The sequence below is a fragment of the Limulus polyphemus genome, unplaced genomic scaffold (genome assembly GCF_000517525.1).
Source record: "Limulus polyphemus unplaced genomic scaffold, Limulus_polyphemus-2.1.2 Scaffold241, whole genome shotgun sequence".
Classification (NCBI taxonomy): Eukaryota; Metazoa; Arthropoda; class Merostomata; order Xiphosura; family Limulidae; genus Limulus; species Limulus polyphemus.
The window spans coordinates 541,958-567,670 of NW_013665851.1; the positions used below are offsets into that span (position 1 = coordinate 541,958).

At 32.9% G+C, this 25,713-nt stretch overlaps 1 protein-coding gene across 1 annotated transcript in view; it reads right to left on the reverse strand.

The window, feature by feature from the left end:
* LOC106478689 overlaps window positions 1-25,713 on the reverse strand; it is a 110,424-nt gene that overhangs the window by 80,436 nt on the left and 4,275 nt on the right. Inside the window, exon 3 of the mRNA XM_022382343.1 lies at window positions 21,848-21,939. Within this exon, the coding sequence (XP_022238051.1) occupies window positions 21,848-21,939 (92 nt within the window). The remainder of the gene's footprint in view (window positions 1-21,847; window positions 21,940-25,713) is intronic.

Below are 25,713 nucleotides of genomic sequence, written 5' to 3' on the forward strand. Positions count from 1 at the left end.
GATATAAAGGCTATCTTTTAAACCTTTAAATCATTGTGAAGAAACTGAAATTAATGGCATCGGAAACCAAAATTGAATTTTTGGTTGTTTTTTTTTATAATTAAGCATAAAGCTACACGATGGGCTATCTGTCCTCTGTCCACCACGGGTATCGAAACCCGGATTCTAGCGTTGTAAGTCCGCAGACATACCGCTCTGCCAATTGGGGATGGACCAGAGAAAAGGTAACCAACCAGATGGTAACACCCGCTGCTGGAGGCGGTGACTCTTAATCAAATAGCGAGATTAACTGTCACTTTTATAACACCACCACACCTGAAAGTGCAAAGCGTGGGGGCAAATTTCTTGGGCTTCTCATCAAGTATTCATAATGAAGAGGGGAAAAATATAAAACTCTGAGATTAGTGAAAAAAAAAGGATTAATATTTCTAAATTTCCTAAAATAGAAATTAAATGACTTTTTATACTACAGGTATTAACGTACGTTATATATATGTAACCCTATTATAGTTAAAAAATAGACAAATATTGGTCATTACATTCTGTTTTGTTTTTTATTTTCGTGTTAAATATCCTTAAACACTTTGACCGACAACACCCACAAAAATGTATTATGAATAATTGTTTGTTTTTAATTAAGCACAAAGCTACACAATGGGCTATCTGTGCTCTGCCCACCATGGGTATTGAAACCCGGTTTCTAGCGTTGTAAGTCCACAGACATACCACTGTGCCACTGGGGGGCTTATGGATAATTAAGAATGATCTACGAAACGAGGAGTTTGTGAGTGTCTCGTGGACTTAATGGATTTTATAATATACAGTATATTAAAACACTGTGACTCTGGAAAGAATGCATGATAACAACCCACTGTTTTAGACTGCTTAAAAAAATCTTAAGTTGATGAAATCAATTCTCAGTAATTTACACAGAATATTTATATATATATGTTAAAATAGTCTGGAACTGACATGTTAAACTGTCTGAAAAATAAAATAAAAAGTCTTAACAAGTATAATTTGTAAGTATAAGTTATTGTGATCCTGAATCGTCAGTGATTTTAAAAAATAACTAAAAAGTCTTTGTTTTATGAAAATGTTTGTTTGTAATTAAGCACAAAGTTACACAGTGGGCTATCTGTGCTCTTCCCATGACGGGTATCGAAACCCGGATTCTATCGGTGTAAGTCCTCAGACATGCCGCTGTGCTACTGGGAGAGGAGGCATTTTTGTAAAAGGGACACAAGTTTCGAGAATAATCGTGACACATATTAATTTAAACTGATAAATGAATCACCCTTATTTTGGTACTAAAATTTTTTAAATTTCTGTAGGGATTATGTGCTTTTCAGATCATTATAACGATAGAATCAGAGGTTCGATTCTCCTCGGTGGACACAGCAGATAGCCCGATACATCTTTGCTATAAGAAAACATTCACACTTTTCAGAGCAAAGCCATATTGGGCTGTTTGATGTGCCCACCATGGGGAATCGTACCTTAAACTTACCGCTGTCCCATGAGGGGACATTTTTGAAGCGATGCATTCCTTAAAATTAAGCTAACTTGCACATTTCGTTACTTTAGACTCAACCACAGATTTCCAGGCAATAACATCAAACATTAAAATCACTCGTATTTTATCAATGCATCATTTCATCTGATTTTATGAACTACGATACGGTGTTGTGCGATGTTACGCACAAGTGAGATAATTTGTTTAATTATAATTAATTTGTTTGTTATTGAAAGATGCTATCAAAGCAGAGATCATAACATTAAAAAATCAACAGAATATATTAGTTTCCTGTATACAGGCACTGAAACACATGTAATTTGATAAATATTTTTAGGAGAGCTGGCTACTGTAGAAACTAATCAAAGTTTTCAGAAATATATTATTAATTCGCCTTATCCTGCACATAAAGAAACAGCGCTATCCAAACACATTAAATGGACGTGCACGTATATTGAACAAAAAAAAAAGTCTCAAAACAAGGTGTAATGCGGTTTTGTAAGTTTTCCATTTTGCTTTCACAGGGAAGTAAATACGTTCGCTCAAAATAATATAGGAATAACCAAAACACAAAGCAATAATCTGTAATATTTTTTTTTCTTAGTAAAGTAAATTGATAATAAGCATTGAAAATTGAAAAGTAATAATTCTAAAAAAGGAAGGAAACTTATTAATCATAACTTAGGTAATCTTGTATAGTGGGTTCAAGCCGTGATATGTAGCTGAACACGTTCACAACTTAGGTAATCTTGTATAGTGGGTTCAAGCCGTGATATGTAGCTGAACACGTTCACAACTTAGGTAATCTTGTATAGTGGGTTCAAGCCGTGATATGTAGCTGAACACGTTCACAACTTAGGTAATCTTGTATAGTGGGTTCAAGCCGTGATATGTAGCTGAACAAGCTCCATACATTTAATTAATTGTGAATGCGTTCTAATTCCACCAATCATCCCCGTTATATGATTAAGAAAAGCCTCTAATTGACTACCATCCTGCCCCTCAGTGGCACAGTGATATGTCTCTGGACGTACAACGCTAGAAACCGGGTTTCGATACCCGATACCCGTGGTGGGCAGAGCACAGATAGCTCATTGTGTAGCTTTGTGCTTAACTTCAAACAAACAAACAAACAGACTACCATCCAGCCTGGCATCGTCTTTGTGGTTAGGGCGTTCGACTCGTAATTTGTAGGTCGTCATTTCGAATCCCCATCGCCGAATATGCCGACCCTTTCAGACGTGGGGGCGTTATAACGTGACGGGCAAATCCAACTACTCGTTGGTAAAAGAGTAGCCCATGCATTGGTAGTGGGTGATGTTGACTAGCTGCCTTCTCTCTAGTCTATCACTACTAAATTAGAGATAGCTAGTGCAGATAGCCCTCGAAAACAATCCAACCTTGGATCTTTGAAATATTTTACCTGGCCCCTTAGCCTGTGTGTCACAAGCGGAGTGATTCAGTTTGAAAATACAAATTCCTTTCAGGAAAATATGTTTCAACTTCAAAGAAAAGGAAGAAAAATACAAATAATACGATATCTTTATTTTGTTTTTAACATAACATTTTATAATTTATTTTGTTACTAGAGCTGCTGCGAATATATTTTCTTGCCCATCTTGTTGTTGTTTGTTATTAAGCACAAAGATACACAAAGGGCTATCTGTGCTTAGTCCACCACGGTATCGAAACCCGGTTTCTAGCAGAATAAGTCCGCAGACATACCGCTGTGCCACTGGGGGTCTCTTGCCTATCTTATGTTTTAATTTAGTTATATATAGAAGTAAATACATAAATATGTGTGGGTTTGGATGTTTATCCATAAAATATAAATCCATCACGTAGAACAAATGAAACTTGTTTGCTTATAATTTGAAAGCAAATTTTAAGATATCATGATTTTTTTTTTTTTTTTGTGAGACGACGTTTTTTGCTTTTGACAGAAAATCATCTTATTTTTCGTTAATTTTTTGCCCATCTACTTATTGTTATTGTTCTTTAACTACCATTTATATTATTATCTTTTATCATCATTATTATATTAATCAGATCCATTAAGCGGCACAATTTGTGTTCGTTTTTGTATACCTATCGCGCTTTGTTATAGCTTCTTAATTACATTTTATGTTATCTCTTATCATCATTACTGCAATCATATTAATCAGATCCATTAAAAAATAGCGTTTTCATAACAACTAAGAACTAAGATACAGCTTTGTTTTGAAAAAAACAACAACACTATATTTCTTGTTTTTAAACTAAGATGCGCATCAGAACAAAAGCGACTATGATTAGTAAGTTTCACTTAATACTTTACATCACTAAGTAGCTTCATTAATTATGTCGTACCCAAATCATTATTGAAGGTAACGAAATCCATATAATGATTAATGATTACTGACATTTTGTTTCCCCTTTTTTCATTTTTCAGTTTAAAAAGAATAGATATATAAGAGGAAGGCCCCTACAAACAAACAAACATAACCACGAAGTACAAGAAAACAAAATATTTTTTGACTTGGGAACTTTCCACCCCGAGGGGCTAAATGAACGTTTTAGATTTATGTAATATTTCCCGGTTTAGTTTTATTCTTTCTTTAAAAAGTTTTATACGGTAAATTATGTATTTATTATTTTTATAATATAATGCACAGATATTCATATATATGTATGTGCGTGCGCGCGCATGTGTTTGTATATGTTAATATATGTATTTGTATAATCATTTGTGTGTATATATTTGGGCGTATCTGTATATATATATGTATACGTATGTATAGATATGTGTGTGCTCGCGATTGTATGTATATATTTATTTATTTATCACTTTCTATTGTATCTATTGTTTGTAAGCATTGTTATACACGTATAATTGTTACATTGTTACGTCACGCGACCTTTGATTTAGAATGATTCCGTTTACGGATTTACTGTTCAGTTAGTTATACCTCTAGAAGGCCATTGCCCGAAACGTTGTATCCGTAATTATATATATTATATATATATATATATATATATATTAACTCCTTAGTGGTTTGACTTATAACATACTTCTAATTACTTGCCAACTTATAATATATATATATTTTTTGTTGTTTACTGAATAGTATTGCAGTCTCTTACTTTATTTTATCACTAATCACTTCCCACTATCGGGCTTGACATGGCCTGCTGGTTAGAGAGTTCGATTCGCAATTTTCGGGTCACGCGATCGAAACACGTCACCGAATGTGCTCACTATTTCAGCCATTGAAGCATTATAATGTTACGGTAAATCCAACTATTGATGAAGAGTAATCCAGGAGTTGGCGATGGGTGATGTTGACTAGGTACTTTCTCACATCCTAGTCTATCACTCCGAAATTAGAAACAGCTACAGCACATAGATCTGGAGAAGCTGTACGCGAAATTCTCGTAAATATACCACTGAAGTACTCATCTTATGCTAAATATGCCACTGAAATACTGCGATTTTATATATTTGGATTTTTGTACTAATATTTATTGACGCCAATATTTAATTTGTCTAATTTTTTTAATCAACAATCATGTTTAATCTTATATTTTCTCTTATTTTTGACAGTACAAATCCATTTTGAATACTTCTAACTTAATTCTACGTGGATGTTCAACTATAAGACGTATGACGATAAAAGAGTTTTATAGTTTGCAGGTTTTGTATATAAATGTAGGTAACTTTCTTGCTTTTTGCGTTTAGGACATTCCATTGAAATATGTAATATTCAACGGATAAGTTTTAAAATTTCGTATATAATTCATAATGAAAATAGACATGTTTCACCTATTTCTGATATCAAGATACACTAATCTTTATATACTATAAAACTGGAGAAACAAATTCAATTGGTTTTCCCATCATGAGCGTCAGTTTTTAGTAATTAACATATTTGTAAACATGTTAACAAGAGTAAATCTTATTCGTTTTTCTCATATTAGATTCAAACATCCATTTGTTTGAAGTCAATCTATATTTTTTAACGCTTTCACGCTAGAATTTTATCGCCTTAAGTTTCAGTAGCAATATCATTAATAATTCATTAAACCATTGATGTTTCCATACAATCTTTAAATGGTCTTGACTGCTCTCAAAATAATTTAGGTTCGTGTATTAGATCCAAAAATCCATTTGTTTGAAGTCAATCTATATTTTTTAACGCTTTTACGCTAGAATTTTATCGCCTTAAGTTTCAGTAGCAATAGCATTAATAATTCATTAAACCATTGATGTTTCCATACAATCTTTACATGGTCTTGACTGCTCTCAAAATAATTTAGGTTCGTTTACGTTGACAACATGAAAACACGTAATATGTTCACCAGTTTGTAAAATAATAAAAAAACTGTAATCAAAATGTCTTCTTCGAAATACTTTTAGCACATCTAGAAATCACTTTTGCGGTTCTTTCCGTAAGAAAATCTGGAAGGAAAGTAACTGGTCATCACATAAATAAATGAAAGTTAAAAGTTGATAACTGCCAAATGTAGCTTTTCTTTCTCCCAAAGCAAAGTCAGCTAAATAATGGCAACATTTGTGTGTTTCTATTTTCTAACTAGTGATTATGGATGTCATTCAAAACTTAATAGAAGAACATGCTTATGGTAGATGCAAAGGATACACTTAATCCGCCATTTCATCCAGTATGTTTGGCAAAACACAGTGAAAATGAAAAGAAACGTTACTAACTGTATTTAATTTATAAGTATATAAAATAAGAATATAAAATTCTGTAGCAGTTAAAATGTAATTCGAGACACATTCATTACGTTTCGAAAAATAGTATTAATCTTTCGATGGCATGTTCACCAGATTTAACACTCCAACTTATACCTCTTGATTTAACACTCCAACTTATACCTCTTGATTTAACACTTCAACTTATACCACTTGATTTAACACTCCAACTTATACCACTTGATTTAACACTCCAACTTATACCACTTGATTTAACACTCTAACTTATACCTCTTGATTTAACACTCCAACTTATACCTCTTGATTTAATTATCCAACTTATACCTCTTGATTTAACACTCCAACTTATACCTCTTGATTTAACACTCCAACTTATACCACTTGATTTAACACTCTAACTTATACCTCTTGATTTAACACTCCAACTTATATCTCTTGATTTAATTATCCAACTTATATCTCTTGATTTAATTATCCAACTTATACCTCTTGATTTAACACTCCAATTATACCTTTTGATTTAACTATTCAACTTATACCTCTTGATTTAACTATCCAACTTATACCTCTTGATTTAATTATCCAACTTATACCTCTTGATTTAAAATCCAACTTTCAGTGAGTAGTTGAATCTCTGTATAGTAACAACGCACAGATTCTAATAGCTCGTGTTTTGTATATACCAAACATTTTCTTACATAATGCTGTAAAAAGAATAGGAACACAGCTTAAATATATGTTTTTACACTCTCTCAACCATGTTTTTACACTCTCTCAACCAGCTGTCAGCTAATGTGATTGATGATCTCTTCCTCCTCACAAAAACTGCTTTAACACAAACCAAATGTCTTACGATCACCAAATATCAGTAAATTAAATTATACGTTTCTAACCGAAAAATATATTTATAGCAAGGGATTTACGATCAGTCATATGATAATCAATGTTTACTAGAACCAAAGCCGAATAAAAACTAAGTGGCTACTTATCCTGTTATCTACAAAACATATCGTCTACGAATAAGGTAAAAGGTTCTACAACTTTCAAACATCTCGCTGAATTATCCCGTTAGAGCGATACTCCATTTTAACAATAATACGAAAACACCATCAACGTCTAAACCCATTAACATATTAACTCGGTAATCTCGTTTAACTATAGCTATATGCTGCAGCATAGTGGTGATAAATTACGATTTAAATTCACTCCGAAGAGTTAATTATGATCATTATCGTTGTTTGTGATCAATAATTTAGAATATTCATCATTAAATTCGGGAAAGAACCACTGATTACTGAAACATCGATTGTGACGTATAGAAAATGTTGGTTCGTAAACACGCTATTATTAGGTGCAAGGGTAATTATACGATACATTAGCCCAAGATATAGAGAAGAAACATACCTTTACGTTGAGTCTTTGATGAGTTCTAGTCTGGGAAAGTCAGTAAATCGTGAGACGTATACATAATTGTCGCTAAATCGTGTGTTATTTCTTGAAATCGAAGTATTCTGTGTAAATTCTCTCATTTCCAGCAAAATGTCTATTACTTAACATATGTTATAACTACAGAAATTATTCGTACGGTTTTATACACAGTTTGCTCACTGTAAGAAGATTATGTAGAACTCTGTATTAACAAAATAACAAAACACTTTTCGACCCTATAACTGCCCGGCATGGCCAGGTGGCTAGGGCGCTCGGCTTGCGGGTTCGAATTCCCGTCACACCAAACATGCTCGCCCTTTCAGCGGTTAGGAATTATAATGTGACGGTCAATCCCACTATTCATTGGCGGTGGGTGGTGATTACTAGCTGCCATCCCCTAGTCTTACACTGCTAAATTAGGGACGGCTAGCGCAGATATCCCTTGCGTATTTTTGCGCGAAGTCCATAACAAACAAACAAACTTTGCGCATATGGCGCTCAATACATTCAAGTGTCACTTATATTGAGCTGGTCTTCAACGTAAACGTCTGAATGGTGCGCGATAAAAAGACAAACATAATCATAAAATATGTGCGTTAAGGTTATTAAGCTGGTTGAACAAGTTTTAGCATCATACCTGTAAAACGTTAGACTATTCTAAGAATGTAATATTTCCCCGTAAAGATGTATAATGTAGGCCTCCAAGTTGAATATATGAGGAGTTTCATTAGAGTGGGGAAAAAAAATTCATGGATGTGCAAAATAGTAGGATAAAAATACGGAATAAAATAAATATATTGTTGAGTAAGTCAAGTTATTAAATATTTAATAAAGAAATCAGTGTACCTGAAATATCTCAAATAAATGATAAAGTATTCAATTTTACGAAAAACTTTTCGCCAATAATCGATAAATTATCTGCGCAGAACAGTATGTTAAAGCACTAGACTCGCAATCTGCGGGTCGCGAGCTAAAATTCTCCTATCAAACATGCTCGCCCTTTCAGCCGTGGGGGCGCTATAATGTTGGTAAAAACGTAGTGTTGACTAGCTGCCTTCCTTATAGTCTGTCACTTGAAAATTAGGGACAGCTAGCGCAGATAGCCTTCGAGTAGCTTTGCGCGAAATTCAATCAAGAAACACACATAAAAATGTAATCTATTTAATGTAAAAAACGTGTCGTGAATGACGTTTGAAAAATTATAGTCTTTGAAACAATAGTTGGACCATTTACAACATGACTATAAACATTAGTATGATCACGGGTGCATGTTTGTGTTTGCTTCAGAAATAGTTTTTATATATAGGTGAGTGAAAAATCAAAGATGGAAAACGTTACAGTTAATGGACAGTTGAGAGTAAAAAACGTTTTCTATATCGTTACTCTTAGACCATCTAGCTCTTCTACCATCACATGTTCGTCTTTTGAAACATGTGTACGTTTCTATTGACTGAATAAATTCTGTTTTGAAAATTATTTATAATATATTTTTTTAAATGTTTACTGTGAGCAGTAATAGGAACACTTTGGTAAAACTGATCATACACAAAGGTTTCCCCCACTCAAATAATAGCGCCAAAAAAAAAGGCCTTCCTCGTTCCTTTAAAAACACATTTTGATTCTCTGTGAATTCCGCGAGTTTTTTGTGGCACTTTTCATTTGCGCATTACTCTTTTCACTAAACATCACTTTGGGTTTCACTTTGAAAGCCTTCCCGTATCAACCCCATTTGTTGCCATAGCAACATGGTGGATATCTAGCGCGTATAATTTTTGTGGTTTAACTGTTTAGATTAAGAAAAAATAAAGAAAGTCTCTTTGCTCTAATACATTAGAGCAACATCCTGAAATCGCTGTTGATTTGTACTTACGAGTAGAAAATCAAAAATGAAAACCTAAACACCTGTTGGTGGTGGTGGTGTGTTAATGGGTTTTAGAAAGTTTTTCTCAGTCTTTAGTTAGAAATATGTAATCCAGCTAAAGTTTATATAAATTAATGTAATGGAACAGCAAGTAGGAAGCTTCCTCTTTACTTTCAGTTACACGTTTATATGTAACAACAACTTGTAAGGGTTACCATTAATGCCTAACATTTGTGATCCTGAAGATACCTGAAACAAAGTTACACGCAGATTTGCCGCGTGTGCATCAAAATGTGCCTACAGAGTCAACAGGTATTAAGTTGTGTGCTATTAAGTAAACTAAAATCAAGTGTCGAGTATTTGAAAGCCGAGTTCCCTTACCATTAAGCCATGTCAGGCACACACAGTTGTAAAAAAAACACGAAAATTGGAGAGTTCTTTGTTGACACATAAATATAAATTTATTAATCCATATGTAGATAAAAAAAAACATGCAATTGGTCAATGATCGATATATATATTCACATGCTAAACTTTTAAACAAGTTAAATTATAATTAGATATTTTCTTTGTAAAAATATTAATATATAGCGTTCTTTCTATTTAATGTGACACGAGCTTACACGAGCTTTACTATTGAATGTTTGTTTTATAATCAAATAATATAAGATTACAATGAAAATATAGCACAGCATTTCCTGATTACAATGAAAATATAGCACGGCATTTCCTGATTACAATGAAAATATAGCACGGCATTTCCTGAAAAATAATTAAAGAAAGATAAAATCTGAAATTAAGAGTATTGAATATCTGTTTCAGGAAATGCCGTGCTATATTTTCATTGTAATCAGGAAATGCCGTGCTATATTTTCATTGTAAGTTTTAACGACATAACTCTTATCTCATATTAGGGCGTTCGACTCGCAAATGTATTGAACCTATAATTAAAGAACAGCTTTGAGTCATCACAAAAGCAAATGATATATATAGACATTATGCGTAAAAGAAAATCTGTTGATCAGTATATTTCAACAGGAGTTAGACTGGAAATAATTAGTGAAACAGACCATCATTATTTCAAAATTGGATCAATATTCATTTCAAAATGAAAAAAATAAAGTTACAACTGCAATAAATAATTGCAACAAACATAGTATAGAAATAAAAGTTAAAATAGAAAGCTTTTTTGTTTGTTTGTTTCTATAGCTTGTCATATTTGGTATATGTGATTTTCAATCTGAACGAATCCTTATTACATAACTTGACTAATCTGCCAGATCTGAAATCCAAAGGTTCAACCATAATCTTCCCTAACTTATAGCTACTGAGTAGAGGAACGTCAACCAGTGAGCAGTAACATCCGTCTATACGATTACTCTTAATCGAATAGCCTAATTGACCAGAATGGTTATAACGATCCCACAGCTGATTGTGAAACGTCTTCAGCAACATATCGCTTCTCGAACCCTAGACCTTCTTATCAACAGATAGACATGCTAACTATAATGCCATACACATCTCCATTTAGAATAAACGAACAGAATAAACCCAAAGCATATATATATTATACAAATATATATATATATTTGTAAGAAACTAGGATTATCATTGGATATTCTTATAATTGGCATGAATAGATAAGAGGTGTTTAGAAATTCAAATCATTATTTATTGTTGTTTTACTTATTTATACTGAGATTAATTTGACTGATAATGAATCGTCTGAAAAACGTTTATACCAGAAGAATGCAGCTATAGTGAGACAAATTATGAAACTACCATAAGAAAAACTTTGTAGTAAGCAACGTTTTCTGATATAGCTGAAACTTGACCACCAACCTCGATTTTCCCTTGCAGTGGTTTTAATCATTTCTTTGTAGTTTATACAATTGGTGTTAGTGTCTGCTTTTTATGATATACTTATACAATGACCTTAAGATTTGGATTTTTAACCTGTAAACTAATTTTGTTTTAATTGTTTCATTAATTACTTCTTGTATATTTAATATTTTCTAACAGGAACAAGAAAAAATGACAGATGTTTCTCTTCAGACATTAGACAAAACCCAAATTAATTAGTAAGGTAGTGAACGATTTGAGCTTGAGAATTTGAATAAGAAAACGGCAAACAGACCACGGGTAGTTCATTGTGGAGCTTTGAGGTAAAGCAACAACAACAACAAAAACTACACAGAAACGTAGAAGTACATACAGAAGTGTCGTAAATTATACAGAGATTTGTATAGTAAGTCAATTATAGCTACTTTGTGTATCTCAAGAGGTGTTGTTGGAAGTTAAAAAGTTACTGTAACCAGCTTTTAGTCCGTTTTAACAAGCTTAAGAGTTTATACAAAGTAGCGAGATTTAAAAGATGTAGATAATATTGACAAGTTGAATACACGTTACACTGTGCAGAGGTCAAACTTGAAGTTTTGGAATGTAACTAAATTAAACCAAAACTTAAATAATAGGTACAGTTAACAGTCATAATCATGCTTATATAGGCACATTTATGGCTAAATATAAAAGTTTGCATTAAACTTGTTATGAAAGAGATACGTTTCATAAGTTGCTATATATTAACTGGCGTCCTTAATGCGATCTTTAACACTTGGAAACTTAGATAATAGAAAATGTTACATTATTTATAAATATTAAAACAAATATACATACACATATATATATATATACTGAGTGGTCACAAGTAAATAGACGCCTAATGTTTCGTCATTTAACTGATTTATGCTAACTAATTTGTGTTCACAGAGCACTATATAAATGAAAATGGTCCGCACACTAATTATCTTGTGCTTCAACATGCCTAGAACTCAAGATTTTCTCGAATTGTCAGATTTTGTTAGAGGAAGGATAGTTGGTCAAGCAGATGGTGGAATAAGTCAGCGGCAAATTTCGCAGAATTTGGGAATCCCGCTTTCGACAGTCAACGGAATCATTGTGCAGTTCTGGAAACACGGCAAGGAAACAACTGAGCAGCGTCCGGGTCGTCCTGGTCCATCGGAGAGGACAAAAAGGGCTGTCAAGAGGAGCATCGAAATGGACCCCAGATTAACGACTGCAGAAGTGGCCAAAGTTGGTGGGATGAGCCCGAAATCTGCTCAACGGATTCTCCACAGATTGGGTTATCGTTGCAGAGCAGCAAGACGAAAGCCCTTATTAAGACCTGCCAACATAGTCAGACGAAAGAAGTGGGCAAGTGATATGCTGACCAAGCCTCTGGACGTTTGTTCTCGGACGAATCAAGATTCGCTCATCTTTCGGACAGTGGAAGGATATGGGTCTGGAGAATGCCTCACCAAGAGTTTTGGCTCAACAGATTGCAGCCAACTGTGAAGCCTGGTGGTTTCAGCGTGATGATTTTAGGAGTTGTTTGGGTTGGTGGGAGATTGAGCTTAGTGGAGTGCGTTGGCAACATAAATTTTGCGAAATACGTCGAAATGTTGGAGGAAGGACTCTTGCCACTTTATTCCTCGGGTTTCGTGTACAAGAACACAACGTTGTTCCAGGAAGATGGAGCACCGTGTCACACTGCTAGAAACCCCCAAAAGTGGCAGGAAGAAAATGATATCAAGAAGTTGCCCTGGCCGAGCCAATCTCCTGACATGAACCCCATCGAAAACCTCTGGGCCATAATCGACCGGCAAGTCAAGAAACAACCAAAAAACCAATTTTGAAGAGCGATCTACTCCAAGTTTTGAAGCAAGAGTGGGCAAAAATCCCACAATCTAAAATTGACGAGATGATTCTCATGATGCCCCAAAGGATCAAACGAACTCACGAAGCGAAAGGAAGATCTACTAGATATTAATTAAATTATAAATATATCAATTCATGTGAATATGACTGAAAAATTTCATTTTTTCTGAAAAGGTGGTGTCTATTTACTTGTGACCATGCTGAGTATATATATACATACAAAAACTTGTGCTTGAAAGAACAAAAAAAAGCAGCAATCTCTTTCATGTGATGGCTGCAAACCTATAAGTCAGAATATGGTGATAATATCTTAAACAATTTATATCCATCATGCAAAAGAACAGGTACATATCATATACTGTGTAAGAAAAATGTGAATCTGTAAGCATGAAGTGCAACAACATTGTTTCCTTACAGTGAAGAATCAAGTGGAGCATGCTAACACCTGAAGGATTCACTACCTGACAGTCTGTTGTTTAACTGTTGATCTAGAGCACTGCGATACACAGCTGCCCATCGTCATTAAGCCTCACTCTAGAGTTTCTCCACTCATTTCGTTTGTGTAATAATTTTCTGAAACAATTAACCATTTGTTATATCGCTACAACCAAGCACTATTGTTACAATACACCACTGTTGAAGATTGTATGAATTTTCTAACATTACATTAATTCAAATGTCTCAAGAAAAAGAAAATACAGTGCAAGTTCTGAGAAGATAAACAAAAGTTTATTTTTATATAAATATTAATAATTTACACCCAACTGCTGTTTACTTTTGAAGATGACATTATTTTTTGTATCTATTGATCATTTATAAATTCTTGTAATTTTTATTGCATTATTCATGGAATTAGTTTTCTAGCTTCTGAACTAACTACCTTAATTGATTTAGTAACAATTTATCATTTTATGTGGCTGTGTGTGTATTTCAAACTTATTTTTATTCAAGTGAGCTTTTGAGCAAACCAATTTTCAATTTAGTTAAATGTAGATTATAAAAAAACAAACAAATAAATTATTTACAATTAAGTTATTACTGAATTAATAGATAACTTACTTTGGGGAACCTGTGAATTATTCAATGTTTATTTTTCTGTACTGAATTATATACAGTAAATACAGTTCCTTTACAATATCACTGCTATGTAATTTAAGTTTTAATTTTAGCAAATATTAAGCCGAAGAACGTAATTTTAAAGATATTCTTTTAAAGCAATTATCAGGCTCTTAAAAAAATAACCTTTCTCAAGAAGCTTTTCGCTATAATGCGAAAATCTTACTTACAGAAATATCAAAGATCAGAAAATGAATCAATAAACTGCCATCACAACCACAAGAGAAGCGCAAGATGAATCTCTATAGTGTACAACGGACAAAGATGATGGAAAGACAAGTTAGGAATCGTTACAGAATTAATAAATAACGTTGCTATGTAGTTTTCTGGTAAGCGTTCTTTCAAAAACTTGAAGAAAATAAGAAATAATCCCGTAACTAAAAGTTGAACCCAAATCATAACTTAGGTGGTTTAACCGCTCTTATTGTTAATTTCAAATAGACATTCTTATAGACGATATTACGTTGAAGTTCACCCAGAGTTTGAACAAGATTCGCGATCCACTGATGGGGAAGAAAATCAATAAATATTGTAGGTACTAGAGTACTAGTACCACCATCTAGTGACTAACGCTTCCTTACATAATGTCGTTACCGTTGTATACTCTATAAATAAACAATTACGTAGTTATGCGACATTTTCAGCCAGAAATAAGCTTCTAATTTTCCAAGATTTTATCATTACTGAATTGCCAGAGTAAAAACAATAAAACAATATTCGAAATGGTAAGATGGCTAAACAGTATAAATAAATAAAGATGTTCATCCACTGTTTGTACTTACGAACAAAGTTTGCTAGGAAAAAAAAGAAAGAAATGTGAACGACATTTCGCCCGCCGAAATGTCATCCACATTTAACATGGGCAAATCGTTTGTTCAGAAGCCAATAAGAATGGTCCTTACTGATCGTAAGCACGCATATTGTGAATATTTATCGTTTTCAATTACACTTAATACGTGAGGTTTGGTTAGATTTTCACGCAAAACTTCTCAAAGGCTGTCTGCCCTAGCCGTTCCTAATTCAGTAGTAATAGACTGGAGGGAAAGCAGCTAGTCAACACCACCCACCGCCAACTCTTGGGCTACTCTTTTACCAACAAATAGTGAGATTGACTACACTTTAAAATGTCCTTACGGTTAAAAGGGCGAGCATGTTCGGTGACGTAGTAATACGTGAGAACATATAACTTTTCATCATATCCTGAAAATACATTTGTCAAATACAGATACAACAGAAAACAAAACACCTGATTATACGAAAATGTAACTTAAAATTTTAAATCTTTCTAAGTTGCAAAAACACTTTTGGCACAAGTGTACATCATAATTTTCATGACAAGTAGCATGTTGTATCTGAAAATTCTCAGAAATAAAACAGTGTTTACAGTATACATGAGAATACTGAAAGTAGCCTTATTTTTTATTATACACGCCTACATATTTTCTGTATAATAAACTGTATAATATTAGGTTTGTACATGAACACGGATAATAAGTAAACAAAAACATGTAACACGAATAGCGATCCAAACAAACGTGTTTATCTTATCATAGGATCTGGAATTACATATGTACGTGTAACTTACAAAAGGAAACTACAGTATCAGTGTAAGACAAACTGTCAGTTTCAATCTTTATAAAAGAAAAGAAAAAAAATCTCTGAAAGTTATCTGTTTTAGCTAATTAATTTGATGAGCAACCCTCTTTATTTATATTGTTAGTTTTAAATAAAAACAACTGGGCTATTATACAAAAAATAAAATTATAAAACTTACGGTAGAAGACCATCAAAACTATGTTTTTTTTTAACAATCTCTATATTAATTCCTTATACATTCATTCATCAGAGGTTCAACACACTTTCCACCATAAAATAGTTCAATACGCGTGATAAATCTGGCTTCCAGCTTTTCCCTGTAGGGAATTTTTACTGCAACACATTAAATTTAAAGGCTTTTGCTCCGAGTCGCCATCTACTTTGATTATCAATCTAAAATATGGTTTCATATTTAATTTTCACATTACGGACGGTGTTTGTTTACTAACTGACGTTTTGCTTGTGTTATGCAGATTTCCAATTAACATATACATTTATAATACGATGTTCTATAATTAACATACTTAGCATAGACGTTAAGCCATGTACTCAAGTTTGCCATATTGAAGGAAATAATCAAATTTAATCATTCGTGGAAAGACTCCAACATATTACATTTTCGTCAAACATCTGAAGTTTGGAGTTCCTACAGCATCAATACTAAAATGAAGATCACAATTTCCTGTTTTACTTGTTGCAAGAGTCTCAAAATAATAATTTATGTGCTTTGAATTCTTTGACTTATTTCAAAGACTCTTTTCATGAATTTCATACCTGTTACAAATTTTAGATTATAATTTTAAATGCATCAGATAGAAAGCACTTTTCGCAATATCAAACTGATTTTAAAGTATGAGTTCGTAATGCTAGTAAGTAAGAACGAAGTTCTGGCAAAAGAAAAGAATGATTTCATTGGATATACATATCGTGAAATAATGATTTACAAGACATGTTATGTCAACGTATTTCACGAAATATATTGACACTTCATCGTTGATACACTATCTCACAGAACCATTATTTGTGTATTAGTATTTCATGATCGTATAAAGATAGTTAGTCTGATAGCCATAACCTCACTAAAGAGTATCTGAATTCAAACTGAACCATCTGCTTGATTACAGTTAAACCTCAAGGAATCATACGGGTGTGTATTTGTGTAGATATATATAGTTATTATAAATCATATGTATATTCACATTTCAATTACAATCTCAGTGAAGACAAACACATTCTTCACTTGTTAGACACACTTAGATTGTAATGAAAAGTCATTAATTGCTATTACACAGAAATCTGCCTTTTTTAAAATAGAGTATCGTGATGAAATATTTAACGTAATATCCAGTCTGAAGATGTCTGATTTTTTGTAGGAGCTTATAACTGATAGTTTTACTTAAAGGTACAATTCAAAACCCAAAGAATGAGTAAATAAAAACATCTATATAACAGCATCACTTAGTATAAATCATGGTGGTTTGTAAATGTACGGTATTTTTAGATAGTACTGGAACCAACAGATTAGATAATAAGCTTCATAATGGCAAAAGTGTAGGAACATATATATGTGTGAAACTTGCTCAAAAGTAACAAGTTTCACTCGTTGAAAAAAAATACTTTAATTGTATTTAACAATAACATAACATGGCCTATGATATCTATTTTCCTTACAATATGGTCAGCTCTCTGTATTAACATTAACAATATTTAGACAACTGCACTCCACCTGGATAAGGTGGGTCTGAACAAAGAGCTTTTATGAATTATGTTCAATCTTAAGCTCAATCATAGCTTCCCAACTTCCTAGAATGTAATGTCATCTGGAAAGTCCTACTACTAGAAATGGAAAATCCAGAATTTTCATGTTCTCCATTTTTTCAAATGACCAGAATACTATAGAAATTCTGCTAAGTCCCACTTAATAAGCTATCCAGGAAGCAGGCCAAGTGTCGAAATAAACAAGTTTTAGGCTTATTCTTATAAACATGGGAAGACAAATTATAAAAAGTAAGATTAGTTGTTATACTTGATGATGACATGTTAACCTTGTGAAACGTTGTAACATTTCATCTTTGTTTGTTCAATGCTTTATATGACTACACTATCTGTGATGTTCTGAAGAGGAAAGAGATACAGACTGTCCATGAATTCATCATGCACTTTGCCTGAATATCAGTTCCAATAATAAAAAAGCATAAAAAAACACGAAAATAATAACTTACAACACAGCATAAAAACTTAATCTTTAACTGAGGAAGGCAAATTTGTTGCTAGATAGAAAAGTCTTTAAAATTATGAACAGCAATAGGTTTCCCTGCATTGGTAAGTTTGAGAATGTCTGCTTAATGAAAATGAAATAAGCCATGAAGGATAAGCTATAAAACAAGCTTTAATGTTGGATTTTCAAAATAAAAAATTAGACCAAGCCATAACTTGAATTTTAGATTTTTATGTTATTTTCTTTACTTGTTAAGAGTAAAGTGATTTTATTTAACACTTTATTAAATTAATAAGTATTTATTTCTTGATGTATACAAATATTTACAGAACTGAATATGTCTTGTTAGATTGAGAAACCTAACTTTCAGCCATAGCATGAAAATATTTGTGAATTTAAATACAAAATTTGAAATTTAAGAGAGAAGAGATTGCTGCATCTTTCATTAATGTAAAAATAAGAGTCATAAATAAGAGAGATAACAGAACTTATATCATGTTTGAATAGAAATACTGTAATGTTTTTAGACTAAAAATGTTTTAATAGCTTTTAATGGCATAAAGTCATGGCATTTAACCTAATAAAACTCTTCAATAAGGCATATTTAAAGTGACATCACAGGCCTAATCTTTGATGTCTAGAGATGGCAATGGCATTCACTTTTTTCACCTCCAAAAATGATTTAGAAAGAATGCATCACTCAAAAAAGGCCTATAGCAGCATTTCAAAAATTATTATTACAGTTCTAGTAAACTCATTGATGAATAACAGGATTTCAGTTGGTCTAATGTGGTTGAGGAGAAAGATAAAATTGAAGACTTCTAACAATAGTAATGGCTTTTATCCCATTTATATCACAGAAATGAGTTTTTAAAGAGGTGTCACCAAATGCTTTTAACTGGGCAAAGATTTCTTGACCAATCACATAATTTCATTTGGTGTGGTATGGTTCAACAGTAACTCAAAACTAATACCTGCTATGATGATCTATATCCTTCATAATCATTTATCTTCTCATCGGTTTAACTTACTAAACTGAAAGCATAAGATTGTATCAAACCATTGTTTTGATTGTAAAAAAAAAAAGTTTACAACTGGATGTGTAGATAAAGATTACATAAACAGTGGGTGCCAGATACAACTAAAAAATGATTATTTTATCGAGTATAACCTAGCATTTTTTCAGGCTTTATAATTGTCTGCTTTTTGAAACTTGTGTAAAGCTACTAGAGAGCTATCTGTGATAGCCATCCCTAATTTTTGAACTGATAGACTACATGAAAGGCAGCTAGTCAGAACCACCCACCACTAACTCTTGGGCTACTCTATTAATGAATAGTGGAACTGATCATCACATTATAAAGTACCCACAGCTGAAAGGCTGAGAGTGTTAGGTGAGTTGAGTGCCACACCAGGCTTTATTAAATGAGAAAAGTAGTAAATGTTATGTTTATACAATAAAAGAAAATTCTATACATTTCAGAATTTATAAAAGGTGAAATGTGCCTTCTTTACACTTCCTAGATATACATTAACTAACTTTGAAAACCACACAAATATGAAAGACATGAGTGACTGTGTAAATGTATGAGAGAAAATGATTCATTTTTAAGGCTTGGGTTGTTTTCGACCTTACTGGTATTGTATTTGATTTGATGACAGGATTAATCAACAAAAGTGAAATTATTAAAAGTCAAAATATAAAACAATATTTTGGATGAAATACTAAGCAAACACTGCAAACTTTAAAAACATTAACTCTAATTTATGAGGAGTACTTTGGTGGTTCTTTGTCTTAAACACTTAAGTTTAATAGAAATATCTTTGTTTGTTTTCGAAAATTAAACAGTTTGATATTTATTTTTGAATGGGTAAAGAAAACAGCTGTATTTGATCTAACAAAACATAGAAATTATGAAACAGAAATGCAATAAAAATGTTCAGTTTTAGTTTTCTAGTAACTACATTTATATATATACAATATCATATGGTTGATATTATAAAATGTTGGCATGTGTATACAACAGATCCTCACAAATAAAAATATTGCAGTCCTCATGTTACCCTTGTATGCAAGATTTGAATATGAGTGAGGATTATACTGATGTAGTCAAAAGTTTGATCAGCTTGTTTTTAGTTTTGAATTTTCCTTTTTGTTCTTTTTCTTATGATTTAACCTTTTTTGTTTATTAGATATGCTCTTTTATTAACTTAAGTCATCCTAAAAGGTATATTACCCTGCAATATTGATATATCTGTTAGCTTTGGCTTAAAGAATAAATAGGGTAATTGTTTGTTACAAATTGCAGTCATTCCTGAAAGAAAAAAACAGGGTAATTTAGATTTATTTCATATTTTTAAACTTTTCCTCATAGTGAGCTAAACAACAAATCAGTATGCAGTATGGTGGCTAAAATATTGTCTTGATGATAGTCATATGCTTTTTTTTGTCTTTTTTTGTTTTTAGTTACCTTAACAATAACTGCTACAATAACATTCAGTATTGATTTCACAATTTAGGGGAAAAGCTTATGACTTGATTCTGTGCCATACTGATTTTAATGAAAAATGCAATAATTAATGCATGCAGTGTCAACTGTTCAATCAGCAAATGACATCATGGTTAAAGAAACCTGCCACCTGTGACTTGTTATTATCATTAATATACCTTTTGCACCTATTACATTGACTTTGTACCTCTCACATCACTCAGACACTTTAGAGTACTTGTTAAACGTAAGATAATTAGTAGATACCGGGTAATTATGAGGATAATTATTTCAGTGAGTTTCTACACATATTTTGTACCACTAAAAATTAAAATATAAGTATCCTTTTATTCATAATTTATGCCAATATGCTGTCTATCTGGATCAGTGTTTAAATAAATTCACAGCCTTATATACACACACACACAAATACATACAAAACTAACACATTGTAATATTTCAAGCAATTCTTCTCTTTAAAGGTGACACAAAATACTTCATGCACATATTTTCAGGTATCCCAGTTCATTGTTATTTTATGAAAGCAAAATTTGATTCAGCTGGTACAGTATATTTTTATCACTCACTGCTAATATCTTAAATGATCTTTGTATTCTTTCCATCATTAACTTTTGATTTTGACTCTAGCTACGATTTTTGGTACTTTCATAAAACAAAGGCTAAATGACCCAAATATATTACATCTATTATAGTTGACTATATTTAATGGTCTTCAACTTTTTGGCACTGATAAGCAAGAGAGAAAGAGGTCAGGTCATATACAGTTTCTTACCTGGGATGCTTAGAGAATACCCACTTCCCCAATTCTTTTAGGGGAACAGGAGCTATTCCAAATTTCTGGATTTTGCACTGTAATTGTTTCTAGCAAACTCTTTTTGGTGCTTATTTGGAAATATATATATATATACATAACTATAATGCAGAATTATAACTTTTTTTATTAAGGTAAAACTTTAACACCAAGTTTCAATAACATGCATGTAATTATTTAAAATTTGTTGAATCTTATATCTTTGCTTATGTATTACTATTATATTTAGGACCGGTATGTGGATCTGCACCCTTGGCTACAGAGAAACAAAAACAAAAAACTGCTACTTATGAAACACAACCTATAATTATATTTGTATCAAAGTCAAAATTCAATTGATATACTGAAGATAATTCTCACCTTTTCAAAATCTTTTCAACATGAAACACTTCTGTACGTAAAGGTTCCACAAGCTTTTGAAAGTCTTCACATACCACATTACTACCAGAATTCTGAACATTGTTCATAACAAAATTTTTGTTTAATACACAAAAAACTTAAAAATATCAACATGTTTTATTATACTGGCTATAAGAAAATCATGTTAAAATTTCCATTGCATTAACAGTTTTATAAGTGAAGGTTGAAATATATAAATTTATATGTCATATATATACTTATTAAGCAAGCATAAAAGTTTATACCCAATTTGCTATTTTTGAACCTTAAAATGGAATTAACTTCTTCTATTTAATTTTTTTATTGTCAGGCATAAGGCTAGTGGTGAGCAAAAATTTGATATATATAGGACAGTAGTTGTCAAGCTATTTTATGACCAGAGGCAAGTTTTTTTTTATCAGAATTTTACTATTTCAGAGTAATAATTAGTTGTTGACAGTAGCTGAAATACCACTAGCAGGGAGGGTACCCAACTGATGACCTAGGGCAGAGGGGTCATAGAAGTTTTCGTAGTTTGTCTGCTATTTGTAACTAAGACTATTTATTGTAAATTATAATTATTGTAGGATTTTATAAGCTCTTCTTGTAAAAGTTATTACATATATGATAAGAAATCAGAAAATATTATATATGAATGTATCAATTTAAATTTTCAAAAATAATTTGACAGTTACTTCAAAACAGCAATTCCAATCTCATAGCTTAAACTGTGGACACAGTACTGTGTAATCTGAGACAAATAATTGATGCAAAACTGCTTCAAAAGTTCATTGTTAATAAAAAATAGACCAAAAAAGAAAAGCATTTTAAAAACAACTGGCATAAAATGATGTACACAGAACCTCTAAAGACCTAAAAGAAGTATTACATAATCATGCATAATAGTGACAGTTCTCTGATACACAAATTCGTAAAAACTTAGCAAATACTTAAAATGAGAAAATTTTCCCTACATGTATATTACTCAATTACACTTACACATTACACTTAAACTGATGATAAGCTCATTTAAATTTTGTATGAAATGAACACAGATGAAAATGAAAGATTTAACGAGTAACTGCATAACTAAACATGCAAACTCAGTTACATCTTTAATACAAACAGAATTATGTCATTTAAACTGAGAAATATCTACCATGAATTTTCTGCAATATATATTAAGGCAGAATTATAATGTTTTTTGCTGGAACCAATGCTAAAATCTGTTGTTGTAGATTGATAAGCTCTTTCTCTGTAAAATTATTCTTCAAACTTAATAAAAAAAATTTTCAATTACATTCTGTCAAGCAAATGAATCACTTATGATATTACTGCATCTGGCAGGAAATGTGGAAATATACAAATGTCTATTTTTATGGAAATTTGCTGAACAAAATTATCTACATTATTATTTAATCCACTGCACAGAAACATTTTATTTAAAGTTAAAATTTTCCTTACCTGAAAATATAGTTCCAATAGATACTCACCTCTCACATAGAATAGCTTTCTTCTTCAGGAGTTCACGTGTTATGCCAAAGAGATTTACAAGCCACCAGCCTTGTGAAAACTCCTACCTAATCTCACATGAATTTGTGTTACTGCATGATGACATCATTATGCAGCAGAAGCAGAACCCTCCACCAACAGAAGTGAAACACACGTTCATGTGCAATGACTCCATCTATTTTTTTCACTCGTGAATCCTCATTCTTTGACAAAGCAATGAAGAAATGTACATGGAAAGTTAGGATGATGAGTGGGAATATGTCCAGAGGTGAGTATCTATCATAAATACATTTTCAGATAAGGAAAATATTAAATTTCAAAACAAATACTCACCTTATCACACAGAATAGCTATAATCCCACATTGAGATGGATAGTGGGACTGGTGGAAAGAATATCAAAATAAGCTCGATTCAGAAAGTATCCAAAGGAAGTCCATAAGGTGTGACACTCAATGGCAGGGGCTTTACAGAGGCACACCCCTGTGAGACTGCATTTCATATCATTTAGTGTTTTCTCTTCACCTATATAGGAGAATGGAAAAGGGAAAGAAACCATAACTGTTGGAAGGATGAGCAGAATAGGTACATGGCTGTATAAGCACACAAGTTGTTGGACAGCCAATACATGTAGTGTGGTTGGGATTCATTCAGATCATACTTTTTGTGTTAACCTCCTCGACCATCAGACTCGATGGGTCAAAAACCAGCTGTGGGAGAAGGACTCTTGAGATACATATCTGCATTCACTTCTCTACCATCAATCTAAATGGCTCCTTGACAGCTGTGGGAAGAAGGAACTGTATGGAATCATTTCTTTATAGATACTTATAAAAACATTATCCAAATATCAGTCACTATGGACCTTGTGCCTGCTGTGAGAGTAGGTTATGTGAGTGACGCAACACTGGTATGTAAGGTGTGTTCACCTCAACTCTACCGCTCCATGTCAACTGATGGAGTGGGTTTTTATTCAGTATAATGTAGAATGGACTGACAATAGAGTGTTCACCTCAGTTCTACTGAACAGACTCTGGCTACAGAAGGAGGACTTGCAATATAAAGGTATAGAAAGGATAGGTATAATGAGTTGTATCACCCATCCCTTTGAAGATTGTGAGGCATCACAGTTAAATGTGTTGGGTGACTCACAGTACACTTTGGTGTCATCCCAGCCCCACTTATCACTGTTGAGGGAATCCTTGTTCTAGCCCCAATGGTTAGATTTCAATCAGTGAAGATTCTTCATGGTCCACCACCTCAGTGGCTGGGAACTAGTAAGTTGCAATAGTCTCCCATACACCAATGATAGGACATGAAATGCAATATGTAGATATAAAGATATTATGAGGAAACCTCAAGTGGTCTTGTGGAACACCTCATCTCACAATGGGCACTTATAGAACCAGGGTGGATGGTTATGAGTGCTTTCCCTTGTCCTGGCTCAATGCAGATTTTGAGTAAGTATACCCTGCAAGGCAACACTAGCCACCTAGCTGGATCCTATAGAAAATTTGAGGGGAGAAAAAATTTACTAAGCTCACCTGTTTAAAGGTGAAAAATGGATTGGAGAATGGAAAAAGGAGGAAATTTAAATCCCCCCAGAGAGAGAGACAGCTAGGTGATGTAGATAGTGGGTGATATAGGTGTGTGTAGTAGTCCACATACATGCCTGGATAATTTCATCTAAAGGACATTGAAAACGAGCTGCTAGAGAATTTGTGAGGTGTCGAATCTGATGATAAGATCCACCCCCAAAGAGGCATATACCATACAGAAAGAGAAAAAAAATGTCCTTAGAGAGAGATGATACATCAAACAAGTTGCAAGAGGTTTGAACACGTCCCCGGTAAGAGCATGGAGAACTGCATTCAGGTTCCAGTCAGGTAAGGGAATAAGGACAGGGGGAGGGTCTGTGGATAAGGAATGAATAGAAGAGGGTAGAAAGGAAGGATTAAGGAAATATTCTACAGTATCAGGAAAGGCAGAATGTGGTATATAACACCACTTGATAACCTTGATAGTAGAGACAGACAAGCCATGGTTGAACAACCACGTGAAGAAGGAAAATGAAAGAGTATGTTATTACTTCACTGGATTATGCCAGTGAGTGAGACATTGGATAGAAGTGGGATGGAAAGAGGTGGATGGCCTAGATAGAGGAACAGAATGGGGAGCTGGAGAAGGGCCAGGGGAAGGGACAGAGATGAAATGCCGAGGCTGGGACAAACAGGAAAATAGAGATAAGAGAAAAGATTGGTGAGCAGCTTCAGCCCGTGATTCTAGGAAATCAGGAACATTACCAAAAACCTCTGGATGAAAGAAAAGGGGCAAAATA